General features: G+C 30.7%; 2 protein-coding genes and 1 non-coding gene across 4 annotated transcripts; all 3 read right to left on the bottom strand.

The window, feature by feature from the left end:
• Positions 1-1,104: 1,104 nt before the first annotated feature.
• LOC105790550 (COBRA-like protein 4) lies at positions 1,105-2,999 on the bottom strand. The gene is made up of 5 exons (XM_012618204.2): positions 2,767-2,999; positions 2,237-2,693; positions 2,023-2,170; positions 1,668-1,945; positions 1,105-1,587 (listed from the first exon to the last, which is right to left on the bottom strand). The coding sequence occupies exons 1-5, from the start codon at positions 2,887-2,889 to the stop codon at positions 1,301-1,303; spliced, it is 1,293 nt and encodes a 430-aa protein (XP_012473658.1). The 5' UTR covers positions 2,890-2,999; the 3' UTR covers positions 1,105-1,300.
• Positions 3,000-4,501: 1,502 nt separating this feature from the next.
• On the bottom strand, positions 4,502-4,575 carry TRNAI-AAU (transfer RNA isoleucine (anticodon AAU)). The gene has a single exon. It is a non-coding gene; the product is annotated as a tRNA-Ile (tRNA).
• A 50-nt stretch (positions 4,576-4,625) lies between these two features.
• Positions 4,626-6,912, bottom strand: LOC105790551 (F-box/kelch-repeat protein At5g15710). 2 transcript variants are annotated; one of them, XM_052634276.1, is made up of 2 exons: positions 6,800-6,912; positions 4,626-6,558 (listed from the first exon to the last, which is right to left on the bottom strand). In XM_052634276.1, exon 2 carries the CDS (start codon positions 6,409-6,411, stop codon positions 5,125-5,127), a length of 1,287 nt encoding a protein of 428 aa, XP_052490236.1. In that variant the 5' UTR covers positions 6,412-6,558; positions 6,800-6,912; the 3' UTR covers positions 4,626-5,124. The 2 variants fall into 2 exon arrangements, with proteins under 2 accessions (XP_052490236.1, XP_052490237.1); XM_052634277.1 differs by having other exon boundaries at positions 6,805-6,908.
• Between the last annotated feature and the right edge of the window lie 16,986 nt (positions 6,913-23,898).

A 23,898-nucleotide genomic window follows, 5' to 3' on the forward strand; every position in this document is an offset into this window, starting at 1 on the left:
ACTTAATGTTTTGAGACTTAATCCTATTATATGTTTGAAGTTCACAAATATGTCCTCTTAGAGTTATGAAATTATATGATATATATATTAGTTTATATGTGATTGATGTCTTAAATATTAGACTATTTGTATTATGAATGAAACTATTTATTGTATGTTATTGAATTAATTGAATAATTGTTCTGAAATGATAGGAAATGTCCCGTTTTACTTGGTGACACTCTAGTAATCTTAATTCGATAACGGAGACGGGTTAGGGGTGTTACATGGCAGCAACTTCTTGTACTTGTCATGCTATCTAGCTTAGAGGATTGTTGAAAGAACTTCACTTGCCACAAGAAAGAGCAACCAAAATTTGCATTGATAATAAGTCTGCACAAGCACTAGCAAAAAATCCTGTGTTCCATGATCGAAGCAAAAATATAGACATAAGATATCATTTTATTAGGGAGCATATTGCCAAGAAGGAAGTGGAGCTTAAGTTTGTAAAGACTCAAGATCAAGTGGCAGATATTTTTACAAAACCTCTCAAGGTTGAAGGTTTTCGAAGAATGCGTAGAAAACTTGGCGTAATCAAGAAATGTTAAAATCAAGAAAAGTGTTGGATATTATAATTCGTAACATTCTAGAATATACTTGTTCATTACTTACATGTGCTTGTATTTAATGAATGTATGTATCTAGTTTAATGAATGTATTTAGAGTAGATGTATCTAGTAGTCATGCATGTACTTAACTAGGATACATGAATGTGTTGAAACCATTAGTTATTTATAACTAGTATATAAATCATTGTATGTAATGAAGCACCGTGAAAAAAGACAAAATTTAATACAAAGTGAATTCATTTCTTTCCTAAAAGCTATTTCTCTTCCACCTCCTTTCAACCGATAATGTTTCTACTAGCTACAAACCTCAGTTGATTAAAAGCTTTTGGAGCTGGCATTCTGTTGACGATAGTTTTTGTAGCAATATAACTCTGTGCATAGACTAATAGGACTGTAGTGCATTAAAGATTGGAGATTAGCAATCTTAAGAATGAGAATCAGAAGAGTCTTGTTGAAAGTCAGATAGAGAAAATTAGATAAATCTGATACGCATACATTAAAATGAATGTACTAACTAAAATTTATTTATTATTAGACAAAATAGTTTTATGTTTCACATATACAGTAACACTGTTCTTAAAATCACCTCACCTAATTGCTATTTTATTCTCGTATATCTCCTTCAATTTACTACAGTAATTAATCTTTTCAGAATCCAAAACTTTCATACTCCATGGGAGTATATATAACAATCACCAAACAGTGACCAACAAGAAAACCATAGCAGCAATGGCTGCCAAACCGGAGAATAGTTGTTGATGGGGGGCAGAATTTGGTAGAAAAGGGTAAGTATCAGGTGGTGGCAGCATGCATTCATCGCCATTGAAATACACTTTCCTTGGAAATGCCCATCCTTGCTTTAAAGTGAAGGTATCTTTATCTTTTCGAAGAAGCACCTCCGATTGAACATTCCCAAATGGCCCAGCTTCCATTAATAGGTCATTGTAGAACTTCATGCCATAGAACATCCCCGTATCATCTGCATGCGCATAAGCCAAGTTATTATCTGATAACATACTGAGAAATGTAAAAAAAAAAAAAAAGAGATCATGTACTCACTGATTGATTCGTAGGGAACGAGGGGCTTGTAATCAAAGCTGAAAACTTGTGTTACATCGTTAAGATTAGGGTGCTGAACAGCGAGACTCCACAGTGTATAGTTCATCCTATAGTTGAAGTTGATAATGGAGACCTTAACACGCCAGTATTCCTTGTAGTTGACCTTCACGTGCCAATGCACCCGAACCGGGCACATATGGTGCGTGCATTGAAGCAATGGGGTATTGTCTTTCCGTGGAGTGTTAACGCCAGCCCTTTTAAGAACCTTGGAGCCACTCCTACATCATTAGTCATCATAAGATTTCGATGCTCATGCTGAGTTAAGGTATCGGAAATATCGGAAATGGCGGCTTACTTGACACAGCTGTTTTTGTTCTGGCATCCACAAGCACAAGTTGGGCAAGGAGTGATGGTTTCATTGTAGAAAGATGAGAAAGAGACGCAACAACTCGGATTTTTTCGAGCTAGGAACTGCGAGTAAGTGCAGGTCACATTCCATGTCACTGCATCATACATAAAACATATCAATCTAATTGCAACTATGGTTAAAATCTTAGATTAGTACTTACTGAGAGCCTGAGTCTTTCTGCGGCGATCCTGGGTGAGAAAAGTGGTGGAAGGGACAACTTTCGCGGGACCGCAAGTGTATCCCGGTCCGGGACCGAGCAACGTAAAATTCTTCGGAAGCTTCACCGTCTTGTTCGAAGTACCAGCCATTCCAACACTGATTTGGAAAGCTGAGACCGCAGATTGAGGATCTATACCCCATGCTGGAAGCACACCACCTTTGCAACAATTGGAGTATTGTTGATTATAAGGAACACCAGGGAGCAAGTCTACAACAGTAGGTATTTTCTTGCAACAATGAGGTACATTTCCTTTGAACTGGGAGCAGTCACCTTGTTCAGTAGTTTGAGCTCCATTCATGGACCATATCACTTCTTTCTTAGCCCATGTCCACCCCAAGGTCCAACCAGGACTCATTATGTGCCGATACATTTGAAAATTGTTCATCGTCACAACAGCCTGCAAAAATGTTATTAGCATCATCATAAAGCTCAGATATTGAAACCCTTATCTATAATTTACACTTGCTTACTACGTAGCCATCGGGTGTCCAAGACACAATATCCCATTTGATTGTTAAGTTTCCATTTGGATCCAAAGGATCATAAGCAGCTGCAACTACAAAAAGGAACAAAGCCGAGATGACAAATCTCATGATCTACACTGACTGGTGGCAAATAGCAGGAACCAGATTCTGAATATAAGCAATTCTTTTGGAGTTAGGAGGATGAGTTACCAACTGGTTGTTAAGTACTTGCACTGTGTCTTATGGTTATGTATATAGATAGATATAATGCTAAGCTTTCCAAATCTTAAAGCAACTGCTAGGTTTAAGACAAAGCAGGAGACTAAAAGAGCTGTCTGAGCATAACATCTCAACTTATTGAGGGTGACTTTGTAAGATTTTTTTAACAACATTGAAGTGGTATAGGTAAGAAATCAAGTTCAAGTTGAGGTCAACATAATTACATATGAAAAAGTAATTACCAACCAGCATCATAAATGACAACATGTCCTAAGCTTCATTTATGTAATGTTGCTGTCAATCCTTCATTTCTTTTTTCACCTCACATACTAATATTAATTGTGCATATGTATATATATATATATATATATATATATATATATATATATATTATTTTTTGTACAAATGATTTAATAATAAGGAAAGAAGAAAGAAGAAAATCATAAAGATGTGAGGAGATCTCAAAGTTTTGGAGTGATTTTTACACATATTAAAGTTTCAAAATTGCAAGTAACAATGAGTCATCGTTTGTAAAAGAAGCAAAAGTAAATCATAAGAATTTGCCACCTAGTGCAAAATCTATAGCTTTACGTTCATGTTTCTAAAAGGAAATGAAAGCATTTTTAATATTCAATTCTGTTGGCATGATGATAAGGGTGTTCACTAGTTAAAGTGTGATTTAGGTTTAAGTTATGCTAATCACATTATTGTTAGATATTTTTAAGGGGATGAAAAAAAACTAAATTTGTCTCTTTTTTTTGTTAAATTTAAATTGAGTGATTCTTTGTCATAGAAAAGGTATACTACAACTGAAGTCACTAAACTATTAGTAAGTTTATATTTTGGTCACTCAATTTTAAAAAGTTACAAAATAATCATTGAACTATTTGAAAGTTTTCATTTAAGTTGCTAGGTTGTTAAGTTTTAAAAAGAAAAGTCAGCTAGTGAGCTCCGAACAATGATTTGACGATCGGTAGAGTGGATCAGTACTCATCAATCATTAGGAGAGCATATCTTAGATCCAAGTCAATCTAACGGTCAATGTCAAAGATCAAAGAAAAAAGTTGTTTGGATTTTAGTTTGCAAATTTGTGACGTTTAACGTTGTTTCATGAAAAAACTTGAACCATAGAAAAAAAAAAGGGAAGAAGAGCTTTCAGTCAGTGCAAACAATGTGAACAAAGAAGGCCATACAATATCAATTTTAACAACTCAGTAATTTAAATGAAAATTTTCAAATAGCTTAATAGTCATTTTGTAACTTTTTAAAGTAAAATTGACCAAAATATAAACTTCCTAATAATTTAATGACCTTGAGTGTAATTTACCATAAAAATATCAAACTTTTTTTCGATAAAGAATATTTTTGTTTTGGGTGGAAAAACAATTGGGCCTTTGGATTAACAAATCATTACTATGGGGAAACTAAACTAAACCAATTGGGACAGAGAGGTCCAAACAGTAGAAAAAGCCCAAATTAAATTTACAGAGTTGCAGAAAATAAAAAGAAAAATTAAAATAGATGGCCCATGCAGGTCTCGAACCTGCGACCTTCGCGTTATTAGCACGACGCTCTAACCAACTGAGCTAATAGGCCACTGTTGACAGGAACTTGCATGTTACATACAAGACATGGCCCAACTAAAGTTTATGAGTAAAACCTAGACCGTTCACATCAATGACCAGCTTTTTGCACATTAAGTATAGACTATTTAAAAGAGTTCCTACATCAATAAAAGGGAGGAAAATCATTCTACAAAAAATGAAAATGTGTACAAGCTGTCTGTGGTGAAGAATCAGCCATCAGGATATGTAGACCATTAGGCAAGGAATTAAAATGATACTGTGAAATGAAACTTCCTATGTGCCATATATTAACTAAGAGCTCAAGTGCAAAATCATCTCTTACAATTCCTCTCTAATATATAATCCCATGATATGCACACCTTCAAGAAGCCCAGGGCGTCATCTACTCATCAAAGTACATTTCTGCCTGGTGTCAATGTGCATCATCGAGTTCCAAATGGAATCAAAACATAACCACTTGATGCACAATCCCTTTCTTACAAAAGAAAGAGATACCCTCTGCCGGAACTTAACCTCTGGACAACTAACAAACACACTTTTCCTTGGGAAGATTTTCAGCTCAATGGACGGAGGCGTCAAATCTTGGCTCATAGAAACAAACTTGACTATTGAATGACTGAAGCGCACAGCCGGCAATCCAAGACCAAACCTTCTTATCCACGTCATAAAGAAGGCCCTTCCCTTGGTTCCAAGATGTGAAGCAGATAAGATTATCCTGTCCAAAGCACTCGAATCTCTCAGCTGATAGCCTCAATAAAGCTCGAAAATACTTGGGTGGCATTCTACTTATCTCTACCCACATAATCTTAGCATGATCCAATTCCCAAATTCTCATACTCTGTAAAGTACTATAAAGACCAATTCTTCCAACCAGAAACAGGCGCTTGTGTGTCCCAGCAACCAAATAACCATCTAACAAAGATCTAGGGAACTTTGCTGGAATACGTTCCCAATATCCCAAGTCCAGTCGATACATCATCAAGCCAAGCGGTGAAAGGGTTTCCAAGTATAACCTGGAGTCACAATACGCCATCTTCGAGGAGCAAAGATTAACTGCAGGCATTATCTGGTGAACTGTCCACTTATTAATCTTTGAATCGTAAACTTCAGTGGGGAGTGACCTATCACCATAAATATCACTAGTCGCTATAACTTTAAATGATTTGTCAGTTCGATCCACAACCACAATCAACTGTCTTTGCTGGTCATAGTTCATGCTTGGAAGTGTTCTCCAAGTTTGCGTAAGAGGATTACATACTAAAGTTCTGAATGTTAGACCATCGAGTCCAGAAAAGCAAACTAGACCGCTTGAAGAGCCAACCAACCAGAAGGCCCACTGAGGCAAAAAATTGAAGGGAATTCGATACCATGTTTTTAACGGCAGGCTAAACACGGAGCATTGTGGAGTCTGTGAGTTCTTCCAAAATGTAAGCAAACAAGGCCCATGTGATGGCACTTGTGAATGAAACTTAAGAAAACTATGATCTTGAAGTATCAAATTCCATCTTTTACAAACTGAACGAAGCCGAAATATCATAAATGGGGGAACCCTTGCTAAAATCTCATTCAGTAAGTCCTCAGGCAACATTGCCCATATGTTATCTTCCATTTGAACATCAGGATGAACCACCTTACCAAATGTAGCAACTGTTTCCTCATCTAAACCCCGTGGTTTAGTCTTTATCACCTTCTGCCTAGAGGGACTAGTGTTCCTCGACCCTACACGACCGGATGGGCTTGTATTCCTCGACCCACCACCCCTTATAGGCGACACTTGTTTGTGACAGTTCTCATCATCACGGAAAGCCCCAGACCCAGATTCAGATGATATCCCAGAACCAGCCATAGCTATTAAACATCAAAAACCCTAATCAACCTAACGTTTCTGGTACTATCAGAGCTTAAGCAACCCAATGTTGTTTCTCTATCTAAAAACCATCCCGAATGCCCAAATGCGAGTTCTTTTTCACACCAAAAGATCCTAGCTTTCAAGCTGAAAACAATGAAATGAAGAACCAAAGAACAAATAAAAAAAAAAACCCAATTAATAAAATAAATTTCAGAACAATACCAGCACAATACTTCAAGAAAAAAAACCCCAACTTTTTAATCAGATCTAGGCATGAAAATCCTGCAAACTGAAGGCTATGATACCAAAGAATGATGTAGACATTGGGGTTCAGTAATGGGATGAACATGAAAATAAAAATTGAATCTTGGAGATAGAATATTACCGTACATTCAAAGAACTAATCTGACTTTTTTACTTGGTCAGAAGTGGGGGAGAAGTAAAATCCTGGCATGAATTGAACCTAAGTTGAAGAGTCAGAGTCAGGATTTCTTGCATTGGTTTTTTATAAGTTGTTTTGTCAATATATGAGAAAAGTAAAATAAAAATTCAAAGATGGACTTTGAAGTGAAGAAATGGAGGCCCAATGTAGTCCTTGAATGTCCAGTAAAGACGATACTTGACACAGCAACGAACTTGGAATTGATTGGTCAATGGCTTCCTTCAATTGTAGTGATTAGGATTAAACCATGGCAACCTTAACTATCGAAAAAAAATTATTAACTGAAAGAGGTTGCTGATGGTAGTTTTTCCTGTTCTTGCAGATATGGTAAGTGGGTCTATTAACACCCAAAACTATGCCGTTTTCAATTTTTTGTTTTCACATGGAAAAATACATTCCAACTCCCTTCTACCCTTTTAATTATCAGTTATTTCGAAGCTAAACTCGCACGAAATTGATTTGTCGAAGATAAATTCGTTTACTTGGAATGTGAAGGGACTCTCGAAAAGCTTCATTTCTTGTCAATTTGCATTCATCGTCAGAAATGGTAATCAAACTACACATGCAATGGCATCGAAGGGGATGCTTAGGCAAGAGGAGGCTTTCTGGGTAGAAGATGTGTCGTCACTGACCTTGAATCGTACTGCGATCGATCGTCGATGTATGGACCAACCTTGATGATCAGCATGGTCGATTCATTTCTCTACAATTCTTCTTCTGTTATTGAATGTTATTTTTCTTTTCGGTCTTTTAAGATTTTTGTTTCCAATCTCTTTTTCTCAATAAATTCAGTCCACTATTATTATTATTAAAAAAAACACTAAGGGCAAATTCAATTGTTCAAAAAAATAAAAAAATATAGGGACTAGTTTTAACAAATGAAAAACATAAAGAAAATTAAGTTAAAAGAGATGGAGAAATGAGGAAAACAATGGGAGAAGCAGAAGAGAATGAAAACTAAAGAAAAAAAAGTTAAAAAAACATAAAAGAAAAAAATTATATTGCTCAAAATATGGGGACCAATTGTATAATTTAACCTAAATTTTTTGTTTGAAATGATAATTTAAAGTGCCACGTCACTACTGTTACATAATCGTTAACGATAATTAACAACTCAGTGACTAAAATGTAACATTTTAAACATAAATGACTAAAATGTAATATAATGTAAACAAAAATGACTATTTTGATAGTTTACCAAAATTTTAAACATAAATAACTTAACATATTATAATGTTGTATATATTATTCAAGATATAAATTTTATATGATATAAATTTCAAAGTATATAAAATAATATAATATAATCTATTAAAAGCGAACCAAATCGAGTGAAACTCTAATCTTAAATGTTGGAGCTCAAGCAAAGTTCATATATATATATATATATATATATATATATATATATATATTAGAGGTGTTCATGGGCGGGCGGCCTGAAAAAATTCTACCTGCCTGAAATATGGGCCTTAATTTTGCCCATGCCCGGCTCGGAAAAATTCATAAGCCGGGCCTGCCCGCCCGTTTTTAAATAAATACCAAAAATTTATTTTAAAAATTAAAAAAAGTATTTTAAAAATATTTTAAAATTAAAAAAATTAAAAAAAGTATTTTAAAAAATTTTAAAATTAAAAAAATTTAAAAAAAGTATTTTAAAAGTATTTTAAAATTAAAAAAATAAAAAAAAATATTTATTATTCGGGCCAGGCCGGGCCGGGCCGGACCAGGCCCGGGCCAAAAAAGTGGTGCCCGAGGCCCGGCCCGTTTTTTAATCGGGCCTCGTTTTTTTGCTCAAACCCATATTTCGGGCCTATATTTTTACCTAAACCCTCCTATATTTCGGGCGGGCCGTTGGGCCGGGCATGAACACCTCTAATATATATATATAATATTTTTTGGACCTTGACATAATTGCCTTTCAATTGCAACAGGGGGAATAATTGGATGAGCAAAAATAGAGATGGACGCAAAAATTATTTACATATTAAAAAAAGAAACTTTTTTACGTTACGTGATCTTATTTAGGGAGTAATTCACTATCAATTTGTAATACAAAATGTGATTTGAGTTCAATTCACACACTAAATAGTAACCTTACTTTTATACATCAATCTAAGATCACTTTTGTACACTAAATAGCCTTCTTTAAATAGTCGTTATTATCTTACAATTCAATCAATGCATACCTATCTTTCTTTGAATTGTGCTTAATAAGTGTTGGCCTGAACAATTGCTAGGACATAAACAAAGTGTTTGGAAGAAATGGTTGAGGAGACACTTCTTCAATCAACTGCGATAAACAAAAACAACATAAGGGATACAAAGTTTGTTTACGTGATTCGATTTTCTTACGTCTATGAAGCCTAACTTAGTGAGAAGTATCCGTTATCTTCAAACCTTACAATAAGTGACTCTAAATCTATCATACCCTAGTGACAATTTCCTCACTTTTGTACCTTTGAAGATTAGAACCCTCATCATTAAATTCACCCTTGTGAACTTAGCATGTAAAACAAATGCACTCTCACAAATAATGTTTTCACTTAAACAAATTAAGTGCTCTCAATCCTAGGTACAATAACATATACAAGTCCCTCAATTATATAAAATATTTCAAGACTTGCTAATATAAAGAAGATCCTTCACAATCCCTAATAAATAGCATCTAAATAAATTAGATACAATATAATAATATCAAACAATGTAAACAAGGACTCTTGGCAGCTAGATGACAACGTTCCAATCCTATCCAAGGGGTTTGATAAGTATGATCCAATCCTCAATATAAGTTTCTTCAAATGATATGATTTCATTGATGGGCCAGATGCATTCCATAATATCAACACAACCCAAATATCTGTTTAATAAATTACCAATAACTCAAATATGAAATGAGCACTCCCATGAGCACTTCTTCAATCTTTCCATATTTTTCAATAATCCCCTCTTTGGCAATTTGTTGAACAAAACTTATACAGCACAAAAACTTAATTCCAAAAACTTAACTATCGAAAAAATTATTAACTGAAAGAGGTTGCTGATGGTAGTTTTCCTGTTCTTGCAGATATGGTAAGTGGGTCTATTAACACCCAAAACTATGCCGTTTTCAATTTTTGTTTTCACATGGAAAAATACATTCCAACTCCTTCTACCCTTTTAATTATCAGTTATTTGAAGCTAAACTCGCACGAAATTGATTTGTCGAAGATAAATTCGTTTACTTGGAATGTGAAGGGACTCTCGAAAAGCTTCATTTCTTGTCAATTTGCATTCATCGTCAGAAATGGTAATCAAACTACACATGCAATGGCATCGAAGGGATGCTTAGGCAAGAGGAGGCTTTACGGGTAGAAGATGTGTAAATCATCGACCTTGAATCGTCTTGCGATCGATCGTCGATGTATGGACCAACCTTGATGATCGGCATGGTCGATTCATTTCTCTACAATTCTTCTTCATTATTGAATGTTATTTTCTTTTCGGTCTTTTAAGATTTTGTTTCCAATCTCTTTTCTCAATAAATTCAGTCCACTATTATTATTATTAAAAAAACACTAAGGGCAAATTCAATTGTTCAAAAAATAAAAAATATAGGGACTAGTTTTAACAAATGAAAACATAAAGAAAATTAAGTTAAAAGAGATGGAGAAATGAGGAAAACAATGGGAGAAGCAGAAGAGAATGAAAACTAAAGAAAAAAAGTTAAAAAACATAAAAGAAAAAATTATATTGCTCAAAATATGGGGACCAATTGTATAATTTAACCTAAATTTTTGTTTGAAATGATAATTTAAAGTGCCACGTCGACTTACTGTTACTACATTAACGATAATTAACAACTCGATGACTAAAATGTAACATTTTAAACATAAATGACTAAAATGTAATATAATGTAAACAAAATGACTATTTTGATAGTTTACCAAAATTTTAAACATAAATAACTTAACATATTATAATGTTGTATATATTATTCAAGATATAAATTTTATATGATATAAATTTCAAAGTATATAAAATAATATAATATAATCTATTAAAAGCGAACCAAATCGAGTGAAACTCTAATCTTAAATGTTGGAGCTCAAGCAAAGTTCATATATATATATATATATATATATATATATATATATATATTAGAGGTGTTCATGGGCGGGCAGGCCAGAAAAATTTCTATACCCTGAAATATGGGCCTTAATTTTGCCCATGCCGGCTCGGGAAAAATTCATAAGCCGGGCCCGCCCGACCCTTTTTAAATAAATACCAAAAATTTATTTTAAAATTAAAAAAGTATTTTAAAAATATTTTAAAATTAAAAAATTAAAAAAGTATTTTAAAAATTTTAAAATTAAAAAATTTAAAAAAGTATTTTAAAAGTATTTTAAAATTAAAAAATAAAAAAATATTTATTATTCGGCCGGGCCAGGCGGAGAGACCAGCCGGGCCAAAAAGTGGTGCCGAGGCCTGCCCGTTTTTAATCGGGCCTCGTTTTTTGCTCAAACCCATATTTCGGCCTATATTTTACCTAAACCCTCCTATATTTGGGCGGGCCGTTGGTGGGCATGAACACCTCTAATATATATATATAATATTTTTGGACCTTGACATAATTGCCTTTCAATTGCAACAGGGGAATAATTGGATGAGCAAAAATAGAGATGGACATAAAATTATTTACATATTAAAAAGAAACTTTTTACGTTACGTGATCTTATTTAGGGAGTAATTCACTATCAATTTGTAATACAAAATGTGATTTGAGTTCAATTCACACACTAAATAGTAACCTTACTTTTATACATCAATCTAAGATCACTTTTGTACACTAAATAGCCTTCTTTAAATAGTCGTTATTATCTTACAATTCAATCAATGCATACCTATCTTTCTTTGAATTGTGCTTAATAAGTGTTGGCCTGAACAATTGCTAGGACATAAACAAAGTGTTTGGAAGAAATGGTTGAGGGAGACACTTCTTCAATCACTGCGATAAACAAAAACAACATAAGGGATACAAAGTTTGTTTACGCAGTTCGATTTTCTTACGTCTATGAAGCCTAACTTAGTGAGAAGTATCCGTTATCTTCAAACCTTACAATAAGTGACTCTAAATCTATCATACCCTAGTGACAATTTCCTCACTTTTGTACCTTTGAAGATTAGAACCCTCATCATTAAATTCACCCTTGTGAACTTAGCATGTAAAACAAATGCACTCTCACAAATAATGTTTTTCACTTAAACAAATTAAGTGCTCTCAATCCTAGGTACAATAACATATACAAGTCCCTCAATTATATAAAATATTTCAAGACTTGCTAATATAAAGAAGATCCTTCACAATCCCTAATAAATAGCATCTAAATAAATTAGATACAATATAATAATATCAAACAATGTAAACAAGGACTCTTGGCAGCTAGATGACAACGTTCCAATCCTATCCAAGGGGTTTGATAAGTATGATCCAATCCTCAATATAAGTTTCTTCAAATGATATGATTTCATTGATGGGCCAGATGCATTCCATAATATCAACACAACCCAAATATCTGTTTAATAAATTACCAATAACTCAAATATGAAATGAGCACTCCCATGAGCACTTCTTCAATCTTTCCATATTTTTCAATAATCCCCTCTTTGGCAATTTGTTGAACAAAACTTATACAGCACAAAAACTTAATTCCAAAAACTTAATCATCAATGCCAAGTTTGAATTTTACATTAATAATAAGCTAACCATAATTATAATCAAGTAAGCTAATGAAACAAAGAAACTCCCTCCATCACCAGTAACTCCCCCATACTCTCAATAAGGAATAAAATATGCTGAGATATTCAAGGAATAGGCTTTTATAGAAACTAGATTTCTTTGAAGTACAATTAGACATTAAGTCTTCAAAAAGACTTCATGATTAATTTAACATTCAACGTAATCCAATTCATTAAATGACTATTAAGAATTAAAAGAAATAAATTAAGATTTTGGTAAACTAATATAACTCGATTATAAAGTGAGTTGCAACTGACATTGCATTCGGCATGTAAAATTGATTGCTCGAAAATGCTAGACTTAATTAAGCATTGAAATAAAGTGAAAGTGTAGTTAAAAAGAGTGAAGATTTTGAGCAAAATGATGGAAATTAACCAAGGGTAGTGGCAGATGGGTTCTAAGCTTGTTGAATGTTATCACCGTACAGTTGCAAAGGTTAGCAAAATGATTTAATGATTTATTCTCCCTCAAGCAGCACTGAAAACAAGTCATTTGTCTTCACATGGCGACTATAGTTTTACTTTTTTGACTGTCCGAACTACTGTTATCAAAAACTTTTGTTGTTTGTCGATTCCGTCCTGCAATATTTTTTTTAACTCCCCCTCAAAGTTGGACGACCACTAAAAGGACTGCCACTCATCAAATTGTAATCTTTTCCAATAAAGTGTTTTGCTTCAAATAATCTAAATACAAAAGAAAAAGCAAAGGGTGGTATAAAATAGCCAAGAAACTAAGAATTTCTCATCATGGTCAAAGCAAGTCATGTTGATTTAATCCACTCAACTTTTCCCCATTTTTCTTTATAATTGAGTTGTTAATTAAGCAATTGTTACTATCAATATATACATGACTAGCAAACAAAAGCAAAACATGCAAAGGAACAGAAAAGGAGATAAATCAATAATGGAATTAGAGTCCCCTAGCTAGCTGCCATGGAGGATCTCATGGTGTCCTCAAGAAGAGAATCAAAAGAAAAGCACTCATTCTCCCTTAGAATCTTTGGTCCTTTGGTTCAAGATATGTATCAAGTTCCCTATCTGATTTGGGGCTATATGTATGTATTTTTCAAGGTGGAGACTTGAGAATTATTTCTTCAATCATTTTGGGGTTTGAAATGAAGAATAGAAAAAATAAAGATTATTTGCAAGCAAAATGCTGGCACCTGGTGCTGGTGCTGGAGGAGTGCTATGGGTTTTTGGCTTTGTTACCATGACACTAGTGCATATTTGTAGATATGTTTAAGCATTGGTTGTTTCTTTGTGGTTTGAACATGCCCTTGCTAGCCACCTATTTTTGCCTGCCCCAGAATTAGTCCAACTTTTGTTCTACACTTTTTTGCCTCAATATATAGGGCCATTGAGGACCATTGCTTTTCCATTTTGTTTTTATTTTTTATCGACCCCTATGAATTCGAATTTAGATGTAATTGACAAGAATGGCCACTGAAGACTAACTTTTATTGCCACCTACACTCTAATAATTTCAATTATTATACCTTCAAAACTTATTTAGAGATCAGTTCTACACGTTATTATCAAATTTACCATCAAACCAAATTCTGTCTAGAAGAACTCTCTTAAACCATCGTTAGCGAATCTCGATTACATATTTAGTAAAAAAGGTAGGTAATTAACTTTGGAGAGACACTAATTAATTGATTGATTGTAAAAATTGCGATCCAGTCCAAGGAAGGTTCAACATTTTCGGCTTTCAAATGAATGTTATCACAAAGGAAAAGAAATGAAAGGTGACATTGCTATTTTACAATTGAATGGTTGTTTGTTTGTATGTCTCTTTATATATATATTTTAATCGAAAGATAAGGGAATCCATTCCAACTTCGACTTTCCTTTTCTCCAAATTTATCGTAAAACGCCTAAAAGGTTAAATAAAAAAGACGAGTAAAGAAAAAGCTCGCTTTACCTTAGCCATGGGTGCACAATTTCTTGAATTCAAACTACAATTATTATATTATACGCTAAGAGGGACGAATCCTTGGAGATCAATTTTACATTTTTTATGAAAATATAAATGCTAGGTGACTTAACAATGTGTTCGGGTGTTCGGGTGTTACTTTTATGGAAAAATATCACAAGGTTCTTATATTAAAAATTAGTTTGTATTTTGTTCTTTTTACTTAGAAAATGAGTAAATTAAACCTTAAACGTTAAATTAAAGAGAAAATCGATTATTCTGTTAAAAATTGCATTTATGTCTACTGTTAAAAATTGGTCCATTTACTTCGGCATGAGGTACGCATGGCACGTTACGTGTCACTATTTTGTTATTTCATCAACCATAGTAGTTTTTAATAGTACAAATTGATGAAATTTTTAACTGTAGGAACCAATTTGTTCTTTGATTTAACATACATGAACTAATTTGTCTATTTTTTTAGTATAGAGGACAAAATACAATCTGGCTCTTAGTATAATGATTTTAATGGTACTTTTATATTAATTTTACTTTTTACTTTTATTATTTTAGTTAATTTTATTTCTTAAATAGTAATAAAATAACTTATTTTAGTTAAACAGTTATATATGCTAGATTATGACACACTTACGATTTGGGTGAAAAAATGCTAGATTAAAGTTGAGTTTATACATGCAATAATGAGTTTATTAGTGATCGTATTGTTGAAAGTTTCTTGGACTAATATATTATATATGATGATTTGATTTTATGGTTTGTACTTGTTTAGAAAATTTTCCAAGTATTATTAATAATTTTTTATAATAATTAATATTCATTTTGGAATTTAAAATTATGTAATTGTGTAGTTACAATTTATGCTACCAAAAAAAAAAAGGAGTTACAATGTAATTGCATACTGTCAGCCAAGCACATCAGGAAATTAAAGTTTATTGTAATTACAATACTTCCTTAGTAATTACACTTTCATCCAATTATTATGTGATATCCGGACATGCCCTTAATGACAAGGCTAAAGTTATCCAAATTTATTCTGTTCTAGGTTCAAATATATGATTGGTTATGGTTATAAACATTCAAATATGTATTATTTATATTTGCAATTGCTATTGTATTTAAGAATAATGACAAATTTAGCTTCTAACGTTTACTATTTTGTCACTTTGACCCTAATTCTTTTTTTAAAACTATTTGAACTATTAAAATTTTAATGGTGCTAGCATTGCAGGTCGTGCGGCAGTTTATGTGCACTTCATTATTAATGTAATTTTTTTTTATTTTTTATAAAATACCAATAAACTACCACAAGGAGAACCATATTAGTGACATTAAAAATTTTAATAATCCAATATATTTTTGGTCCAAAAATTTGATTAAATTTTAAAATTATTAATCAGAATGATTAAAAAAGTAAATAACATTAGATTTGATGGCCAAAAACAGGAATAAATAATAATAAAATATATAATAAAACAAAAATGACTTGGTGCTACATGTAGGTGCACATTAAGGAGTAAAATCCAAATTTGTGGTTGGAAAAAAGTAAGTTGATTTCATTTGTAGTGATGATATATTCATGTATGACTTAGGCAATTCACATCATTGCATTAATTGATAACTTGGCCAAGTTAAATGATGAAACACAAATTATCAATATACTTTTCTACCATGAAATATTGTTAGTGGAGATGGTTTACAAAACTCTAAACACTAATTTTCTTTTCCAGTTTTAAATAATTGAATTAAATTTCTAATTGATTTTCTTCGAATAATATTTAACAATTTAAATTTCAAAAAGTAATGTAAATTAAGTGATACAATATACAAATATAATATTTATAATTATTTATTAAATCTATAGATTTGTTGAATATTTATTTAGTAATAAATCTGATCATGGGTTGGGTTACTCGATTCGAAGGTCAGTCTGAAAAGTGGGAGGGTTTGGACAAAAATATAGGCTTGAAAAATGAGTTTAGGAAAAAAATGAGGCTCGTTTTCTAAACAGACTGGGCCTCGAGTAAGCTTTTTTGGCCTTAGGTTAGGCCCGAATTTACAAAAAAAAAAACTATTGTTCTTTCCATTGTTTTGGTGCTGTTTTGTCACTATTTTGTGATGTTTCACTGTTACATTGCTACTATTTTATTGTTCTTGTTTGAATATTGTATAACTTTTGTTTTATTGTTCATTTTGCTATTATTTTAGAGGCATTTACTTGCTAAGTTGCACCTATATTAGTGTTATTTAAGCATAAATATTAAATACTTTTTTTAATTTATTTTCAATTTATTGGGAAAAATTTATTTTAATATTTTTAATATATTTGATGTATTATATTTTAAAATTTATTTTTATATAAAAATAATAATATAAAAAAATTTAATACGAATTAGCCGGGCTAGCATTTTTATTTGAGTCGAGTTTGAATAAAATTGTAGATCCATTTTTCAGGTCGGGTCAAGCCTAAAATTATGTTGAGGCTCAGCCTAGCCTGACCCATGACCACATCTATTTAGTAATTATTTTGAAATTTTAGGAATTTTAGGAATTTAACAAATTCATTCTTTTCTATACTTTTTAAATATATATTACACAAAATACTTTGTTTACTATTTTTAAAAATAAAATATCTTAAATTTAAATTTTCATAAAATATATTTTATAAATTATTTTGTTTAAATTTGAGCCTTTAAGAAGAGCCAACTGAACCTTTTCGTAAACTCTAAGGTTTTTCATGTTTCCTCAAAATTAGTAAATAAAAATTTATTATATTTTAATATACAGTAATTCTTAGATGGGCACCGTGTTTTCTTTACTTAAGTTTAATATATAAATATATATATATATATATATATTAAAATAATTTGAATTTTTTATGAAAATAAAATGAAATAATAAAATAATAGCAACAAAATAATATATATATATAAAGCTTAATATAATATTTGGTACTGAATTTGACACTTTTTAATTTGATACCTAAGCTTTTCTTTTTAGGTTCACTTGGTACGTAAATTTATTAAATATTATATAAATTATGCAAAACACAAACGATGTTAATTTTTTTGTTATGCTACAAAAATATTGTCAATATTAAAGGAAATTTATGTTAAAAAATAGATATTGATCTATACTTAACAATTAATATTAAATAAGAAAAGAAATTAAAATCTCAAATTAAAAGAAAATCATTATTTCCAATTAATAAAATAATTAATTAAAACTAAAAGTAATTGAACATATAAAATACAAAAAAAATATCATATCATCATTGGACGTCGGTCATATATTGATTATTTTACCACTTCATAAAAAAATAACATTGTTAGTATATTGAAGTAATTTGTAAAACGTTTGACAAATACCAAATTAAACAAAAAAATTAGGTACCAAATTAAAAAAATGTCAAATTCAAATACCAAATATTATATTAAACCTGAAAAACTGATTAAAAAAAAGATGGAATGAAATTTGAATATGGTATCTTGGCCTTGACTTATTATTTATTTTAAAAAGCAAAAATCATTAAAGAACTATGGTTAATTAAACAACTTTATTATCCACAAATTTAAGTGGACAAATTAACAACTTAATACAAATACGTAAGCACATGTAAATTAACTCATCTGCGTGCTTGCTGCTCATGTCTTAATCAAATTCGCAACATCAACCAATTAATTAAGCAGACAATTTACAGATTTTTTCTTACCATTAAAACTTTGTTATGATATTAACTATTATCAAATCATTAACTTGTTAGTCCATCGAGTCTTGATACGTATTTTGTATGAGTTTGCATATAAGGGAGCCCTAGATGAGTACGCGTAATATGAGTTTGTCTATACATGGTGCGAACCTACCTAACATATCACATCTATAAATAATGATTGTATTGTATAAATACATAGAATTAACCCATCTAAAGGGATATACGGAAAAATATTCAACAAATTTATTAAATTATTCACTACATAATTAGGTAATGAGCGTATTGAGAATTTGTAAGCATACATATATTAAACGTGATGTTCACAAAAAATTAACTCATCACAACCAAATATTTAACGTGGGAAATTTGTAGGGTTAAAATGTAATTTTAGGGTAAATTATTAAAATAGTCACTTTTGTTTATCTCAGATTATATTTTAGTCATTTATGTTTGAAATGTTACATTTTAGTTACTTACGTTATCAAGTTGTAACATTTTAGTCACTGAGCCGTTAATTGTTGCTAACGGTGTAACAGAAAGCTGACTTGGCACGTTAAATCATCATTTCAAACAAAAATTTTAGGTTAATTATACAATTAGCCCCCATATTTTTTTTTGTTTTGAGTAATTTATTTTTTTTCTTTATTTTCCATCTCTTCTGTTTTCCTCCATTCTCCATTCCTTTTAACGTGATTTTTCTATGTTTTCCATTGGTTAAAACTAATCCCTATATTTTTTTTTATTTTTTTGAACAATTTAATTTTTTTGAGTGAGGCGAGCTTGTGGACTAATTTTAACAAATGAAAAACATAGAAAAACTACATTAAAAGAAATAAAGAAAAGAGGAAAACAGAGGGAGAAGCATAAGAGAATGGAAAATAAAGAAAAAAATAAATTGCTCAAAATGAAAAAATATAGGGGCCGATGTATAATTTAACCTAAAATTTTCATTTAAAATGATAATTTAATGTGCCACGTCAGCTTTCCGTTACACCGTTAATGACAATTAACGACTCAGTGACTAAAATGTTACAACATAATAACGTAAGTGACTAAAACGTAACATTTCAAATATAAATGACTAAAATATAATCTGAGTTAAACAAAAGTGATTATTTTGATAGTTTACCCGTAATTTTATCATATTATTAATTTGTAGTATCATAAATTTTGGAAAAAAAAAACTAATTGATAAATTTACCATTTTTGAGAGGTTAAGATATTTCCTTGCCCCTTTTCTTCCGACTCCACTCGAACGGGAGAAAAAAATCATTATAAATATAGAAAATTAATGAAATCTATAAAAACTAATAAAATTAGGATAAATGATATACTGTTGATGTGCTTAGCTGATATAGTTACACGTGTTTATGACTTTAAAACCAATCACCTTAATCCAACGGCTCATGATCATTCAAGGCATATTTTGGTGCAAATCAACGGCTAATTTTAGCCATGAGCACTAACTAAACATTTTGGTGTATCTCCAAATCATCACCTCATCCTTTATTGGTTCAATTGCAATTATAGGCTCCACTTTTTCCAACTTTAGTGATTATGCTTAACCACATATTTAAACCTTTTACAAATTAGTCTATACTCCCATTAATAAATCGCATTTTACTCTTGATTTTTCGTTAATTAAAGGAGAGAAGGAAAGGAATTAGAGAAAAAAATTGGTAAAAGAACCTCTTAGTCCCTTTTAATTTTGATATTGAGCAAATGAACCTTTCTCAGAAAGAAAACGATGCAATTTAGTCCCTATTAATTTCAAAAGTGAGCAACTAATGACAATTAATCACAACGTGCACTTTTTCCATCAATTTATCTCACTTTTGATTGGTATAATAACAAATTCAACCTTCAATGTTTATAAATTATATGAATTTTTTATGTGTGCATATTTTGACATGTATGTGTATGTGTATATGTATAATGTTTATATATATTTTTATTTCGTGTTTTAATTATTATTTTAAATTATTTTTTGTTGTATTGCATACATAATGTTTCGTAATGATTTGATTTTAACATAAAATTGTTTACGTAAGTTTTAAAATATAATTTTTATAGAATTAAAGTATTATCCATAGTCGCTATGGTTCATAAAGGCAAATCCTTTCAATGTTCGTAATTATCCTTGCCAACAACATCATTTTACAGTGCATCTAAAGGATTAGATATGCACATCCATTCACAGACCAAATTTGTGTTTTGTACTTGATTGGTTTTCAAATTTTCATTTTATTTTATTTTAAGGAATAATATTTGATGCGCAGTCTCATGTATAATTATTGAATAATAACATGACAAATTATCATTAAATAAAATAAAAAATTGTAGAAGACTTACAAATAAACACCGATACTTTTATTTAAACGTAAATAAATACTTATTAATAATAACTATTAGAAATAAATATCAATAATTCTTGGATTTATGATTTAGGGTCTTGGATTTACAATCTTAGTATTTATTTATGAGTAATTATTATTTTATTATATTTAAATAAAGTTATTAGTATTTATTTGTAAGTTCGTCACTATTTTTTGTTCTGTTTAATGATAATGTATTATATTATTGTTCATTAATGGCGCGACTATGTATAAAATATTCTCCATAATTCTTAAATAATACATCAACTTGAAAACAACACTCACTTCAAAAAGTGGTGCAAAAGGAATAAAAATGATGAAGGTGTTGGGTGATGATTGGAATCTTATTTTTGTCAATCAATTTCTAGAAATCTAGTATCTTTAAATTTAAATTATTTAATTAATTCATTTAATTATGACTAAAATAAGTATCGGGAATCAAACATATATTGATTTAACTAGTCATTAACGTAGTGATAAATAGCTACTTGTATTATGTAAGTCCTTATAAATATCAAGTCTCGTGTTCAAATTTAGACAACCACTTTCTTTTCCCTTTGATAAAAAAGAAAGCATGTATTGAAAATAAAATTTCAAGTACACATACGTCAAATATGATTTTTTGTACAATTATAAAACTGTTGATACAAATTAAAGGGTTGTGAATCTTGTGGTGATTTCTAACCGTTTACCCTGAAGGTTGATATGGTCAGCGTGTGAATGTCAAGAAAGGATTAGATAGCTCTATTCTTGGTTTCGATAAGCCTTTAAGAGGTTGTTTTTGACATATCACCCTTATATTGGTTCCAGATTCTTTGGAATTTAGCTTAGTGTTATCTTGTTGTTGTAGGTATGTTTCATCATATCTGAAGAACGAATACGAGTGATGTGTAAATGAAAAATGTCATGTTTGTGTCAAGTGTGCGGTGCCATTGATTTGGGCTTCGAGATCTTGGATTAGTAGGCATCTTAACTTCCAAGGCCACATGTATGTAAATTGAACTCACAAGATATAAATAGGACGACGCCTACCCTTCCCCCAAAATTACAAATTATCAATATAGCCTCTTGAAAATTTTAAAATTATAAATTAATTTAATGGTAAAAATACACTTTAACATCCTTAAAGACGAAAAAAATGTAATTTAATTCTTTTAAAATTGTAAATTATATACTTTTTGAACTTTAAAATTTATAATTTAATTTTGACTAAGATAAACTTTTTATAACAAAATATATTTAACACGATTGGTTAACTTTAAAACTAAATATCTATAATATAGCAACAAATTAGAAAACAAAAAAATTTCCAAAAACATATCATATTTAAAAATGGAGATTGGATTCACAAAAATGTGACATAGGTTGCCTTAATGGGGTGCATAAATGAATATCCCCTTGGAATAAAATAAAATTGAATTTAAGAAATAAGGGGTTTCATTTGCATGAGTGATGAGTTGACAGGCTGAGCAATAGGGTAGTAGGGAGGTGCACTAGGCAGCCACGCGCGTTGGTTAACAAAGGACCCACAATTCAGACTATCATGCGCCTGCCTGCCTGTTTTTCAATTTTATTTTTATTCATATAAATTTGTCTGCCTAATCCTTTGAGAAATCATTATTGTCCTCAAAGTGAAAGTTTTTGGACCGGTTAAATCAGGTACCCATCCGTGCATGACCCAAATCTTTTTTTCAGGGAAATGTCCCTCACTTGGCATGGCTATTCTTCCCAACATGCCCTTTTCCCCTTTCTTTTACATTACCCTTGCAGTTAATTAAATGCTTTTAATGAAAAATGTCGTGTTTTTGTTAATTTTGAATGTCTAATAATGTTAAAAGTAACCGTAAAAAAGTAGATAAATTTCATATGAAGTTTATTCAACAATTCAATCGTAAGTTAAATTCTTATTCCGAAAGGTAAACTTAAATGAAACATTGCAAACATTAGGTATCGCATTGATACAAGGTTTGCTCTCATAATCACAAGTGGTATGTTGCCATTGAAGCAGAGGCTTCAGCTGTTAATATAGAAGACGAGTGAATTAGCGTGTTGGCTCCATTAGCTATACGTTCTTGATTGTCTCGAATAAGGGTAACAATACCAATTGTTGAGGTTGAAGAGAAAAAGGTTATATCGCAATTAATCTTTAAAGTACTTTCAGGATAGGAGTCCATGTTATAGATGGCTCGACTCAAGGAGGAGGGGTTGTTGTGAAGAAATCCGAGTATCGTTTGAAAGCTTCTTCCCAAATCTAAATTGGATCCTTTTATTTTCTTTCAAAAATGACGGTATAACGAATATTCCAAATCTCTCAACAAATATAAGTAATGATATTTGTAAAATATATTTAAATAATATAATATAATAATACATATGATATTCAAATAATCTAATAAAAAATTAAATACCTTTTAAATAATTAAATAGAAATATTTTAATAATTTCAAAAGGCAAAAGTTAAAATTAAAAAAACATTTCAATCTCAAATTTTGCATTGGGAACAATATTTTAAATTTCAAAAACCAAGTTTTGAACATCACTTCTGAATTTAAAAAGCATTTTTAAGCTAATTAAGTATTAGTTTGATTGGCATGAATATTGTTGCCAATACAGGAGGATGTGGGTGTTCGAGTGTGTTGAAGTATATTATCTTTTTATTTTTGGGTTGGGGAGGGGCTTTGGGTAGTTCTAGACATTATGTAAAAAAAATGGAAAGTTAAAATATTTATTTTAGATATGATGCTGAAAAGTAAAAAATAAATTAATTTAAAAAATTTTAATATAGTGATATTTGTAAATAATATTTAAATAATTTGACATAACAATACATTATATTTAAAATAAATATTTAATATAATGATTACATAAAATATAAAGTTATTTAATTATTTAATTATTTTTTAAATAATTAATATAAATAAAAGTATTTTGATAATTTCACTTCAAAAAGTAAAATCTGAAAGCTACGAGCATCTAAATCTCATCTTTTGTATTTGAGCTTTTCCATAATTAATTTGACCTCAAAAGTTATGTATTTATTGATGTATATTTTAAAAGTTAATATAATAAAAGGTTCGAGGACAAAGACGAGTGTGTTCAACTCTAGTTCATTGCGAGGAACAAAAGTTAAGTGCCAACGCTATTATGTATTAGATTGTTATATCAATAGCTTTAAAGAGGGAAAGACTTATTAGTGAGAGTATTCATGAATATACGGGAGCAAAGCTAAAATAGTCTAAGAATTGGT

This window comes from Gossypium raimondii, chromosome 8 (genome assembly GCF_025698545.1).
Source record: "Gossypium raimondii isolate GPD5lz chromosome 8, ASM2569854v1, whole genome shotgun sequence".
Lineage (NCBI taxonomy): Eukaryota > Viridiplantae > Streptophyta > Magnoliopsida > Malvales > Malvaceae > Gossypium > Gossypium raimondii.

What these genes read in the sequence shown, in the direction of transcription:
- LOC105790551 (XM_052634276.1), bottom strand. Translation starts at nt 6,411, where the DNA reads ATGGCTGGTTCTGGGATATCATCTGAATCTGGGTCTGGGGCTTTCCGT.
- LOC105790550 (XM_012618204.2), bottom strand. Translation starts at nt 2,889, where the DNA reads ATGAGATTTGTCATCTCGGCTTTGTTCCTTTTTGTAGTTGCAGCTGCT. An exon ending in AACAAAAACAGCTGTGTCAA is followed by an intron (nt 1,946 to 2,022) that starts GTAAGCCGCCAT and finishes CTAATGATGTAG; the next exon opens with GAGTGGCTCCAAGGTTCTTA. An exon ending in CGTTCCCTACGAATCAATCA is followed by an intron (nt 1,588 to 1,667) that starts GTGAGTACATGA and finishes ATGCGCATGCAG; the next exon opens with ATGATACGGGGATGTTCTAT.